At 35.4% G+C, this 2452-nt stretch overlaps 1 protein-coding gene across 1 annotated transcript; it reads right to left on the reverse strand.

The window, feature by feature from the left end:
* Positions 1–629: 629 nt before the first annotated feature.
* LOC107896614 (chitinase-like protein 2) lies at positions 630–2226 on the reverse strand. The gene is made up of 2 exons (XM_016821815.2): positions 1560–2226; positions 630–1428 (listed from the first exon to the last, which is right to left on the reverse strand). Exons 1-2 carry the CDS (start codon positions 1933–1935, stop codon positions 854–856), a joined length of 951 nt encoding a protein of 316 aa, XP_016677304.1. The 5' UTR covers positions 1936–2226; the 3' UTR covers positions 630–853.
* Between the last annotated feature and the right edge of the window lie 226 nt (positions 2227–2452).

A 2452-nucleotide genomic window follows, 5' to 3' on the forward strand; every position in this document is an offset into this window, starting at 1 on the left:
TTAGCTTTTTTTTTTCAAATCAGTACTTAATTATATGGACCAATTTGAACTATAAAGCCAAGTTTAAATGCCTAATTAAACAAAAAAAAGTTTAAGTATTAAATTAAACATTTAAATGAAGTTTAGGTACCTAAATAAATAATCTTAAATACCAATTTAAATCTTGAAACTAAATAAAATAAAATTTATTAACATATTATTAAGAATAAAATTATTTGAGCCATAACAATTCAAGGAAATCTCAAAGAATCCTTGAGAAATAAAATAAATGAATCTTCTATTTTTGCAATTTTTAAAAATTATATTCATGAAATTTAGATAAGTTTTCCGTACTCCATTGATCTTTAGTAAACTTTTAAAATGAAATAATTTTTTACTTAAAAAATTATTTAAGCATACAACACTAAGAATCTTTAGAAAATTCCTAAAGTGCAGTCTGAAAAATCCTTTAGTCCGACCTCCACCTCACGGATCTTGAGAATTTTTTTTTTTAAATGAAATAGAATTTACATTCTGAATATTTTTTAATCCACAACACCCCATGAATTTTTAGAAATTTTTTAACAAATCACTTGGTTGGCACCTTGTAAATCTTTTTAAAAACCGAAATAAAATTATTTTTCGGAAAATAAAAAAATCAATTTTATATTCCATGTTTGGGCAATAGACATATACACCACTCAATCACATACTATTAGCTACAATTTGATAGTAAAAACAAGAAAAAGAAAATCTCAAATTTTATACAACCAACACAAACTGCTGTAAAACTCCACAATTGTTAAGAGCAATCCATTGTGGGATTCACGCAAATTGAAATAAATCCGCATATACTAGAGTTTGTTTCCTTTTTTCATGATGATGTTGCAGATGAGGGAGAAACAGTGAAGGGTTCTTGTTCTTCACAGGTGAGCATATCATGAGGACCAGCTTCTTCTCGGCCAACTCCCAAAAGGTCAAGGTAATAAAGGTAATGAGAGATCATATTGTTCATGGAATCACTATCACCTTGACCACAAACTTGGTCACCATAAAGAACATTCATGGTGGTTCCAAAACCTGGAACCCTCTTGGCCAAGGTGTCGTTCTTGGTTGGTTTCCAGTTGCCAACGAAAACGTCATGGGCTGAGGGTTGGTGTTTCTTCATCGGCGTCATCCACCTCCACATTGCTGTCTGGAAAGCCAAGGTTGCGTTGTCTTCTAAGTATTCTGGGTGGTTCAACAAGTCCACCTTCAAAGCCTCTCCAGTTTCCCCATAGTTGTAGTTCCAGTAGATAGGCAAGGCACCACGGCCATGATATGAGACTCCTGGTGTGCAAGGATAGGTGTATTTATAGTAATCATCGCAATATATTTTGCTAGGGCTCATTTCTTTGTTGTAGCAAAGACCCCAAGCCAATGGTCCCCCGGTAGCGACTCCATAGCCACCTGAAATTATTATAAACCAGAGCCATTGTTCAAGAACAACAAACAGTTAGATAAGCCACATTCGTTTAACATTGCTCTTGGATGATCAAAAGTAATATTAAACACTTTTAACTAAGCACATATTTACTTACATGAAGTTTTGCTGCCGACATGTCCAAGAAAAGCAGCGACTTCCTTCATATTCTGGAGCTTTTCCCCGGTGGTACCAAATCCATGAGGCTGATACTGAGCAGCAGCAGTAATGAAGGAATGGTAATCCCAGAACCCAACCGCATGTGCTACCGGCGTGTTACGCTTCGCAAAAAGGTCCTCAAACTGGTAAGTTTGGAAGTAATCAGAAATGGTATGGTTGCAACAATACTTTGACCACCCTTTACATTCCCACCCTTTGTCACACAGCTTCTTGCCCTTTACCATCTTCACCAATGGCTTCAACGATTCCTGGCAGTTGGCCAGTGCCACCAGCATTGCCGCCACTGAAAAAAGAACCAGCCATTTGGCTTCCATTATCAAAGATACGAAGCAAAATGTGGTGGTCGTGGTTTGGGTTTGGAGTGGAGAAACCAACACTGGGAGTTTATAGTAAAGATTCGGCGAATGTTTTTGAGTGCTGCAGTGAAAGTGTTAGAAAGTGAGGTTAGAACTGATTAGGGGAAGGGCGATTTTCAGGGTTGATGAATGATGGGCACTCACACTCACACTAGTGTCAAGTTTTGCTTGCGTTTTATGCTTCTTAGAGTGCAAGCAACGAAAAGCTTAAAGCAAAATGTTGATGTTCTATTCTTACTCTGCACACTTGGCTTGGCTTCTAGGATTCATCGGTTCGGTTTTAATCAGTTCTGGATGAGATAATTTTTATTTTTTTTTCAAAATATGAGCTTAATTCAAATCGCCATTTTTATCGTTTTAGATTATTGATTAATTTATTTTTAAAAAACAGTTTTATATAACATTTTAAAATTATTTTTAAATTTATGAACCGAAACCAAAATCAAACTAAATTTAATAAAATTGAATCAGACCC

This window comes from Gossypium hirsutum, chromosome A10 (genome assembly GCF_007990345.1).
Source record: "Gossypium hirsutum isolate 1008001.06 chromosome A10, Gossypium_hirsutum_v2.1, whole genome shotgun sequence".
Taxonomy (NCBI): Eukaryota; Viridiplantae; Streptophyta; class Magnoliopsida; order Malvales; family Malvaceae; genus Gossypium; species Gossypium hirsutum.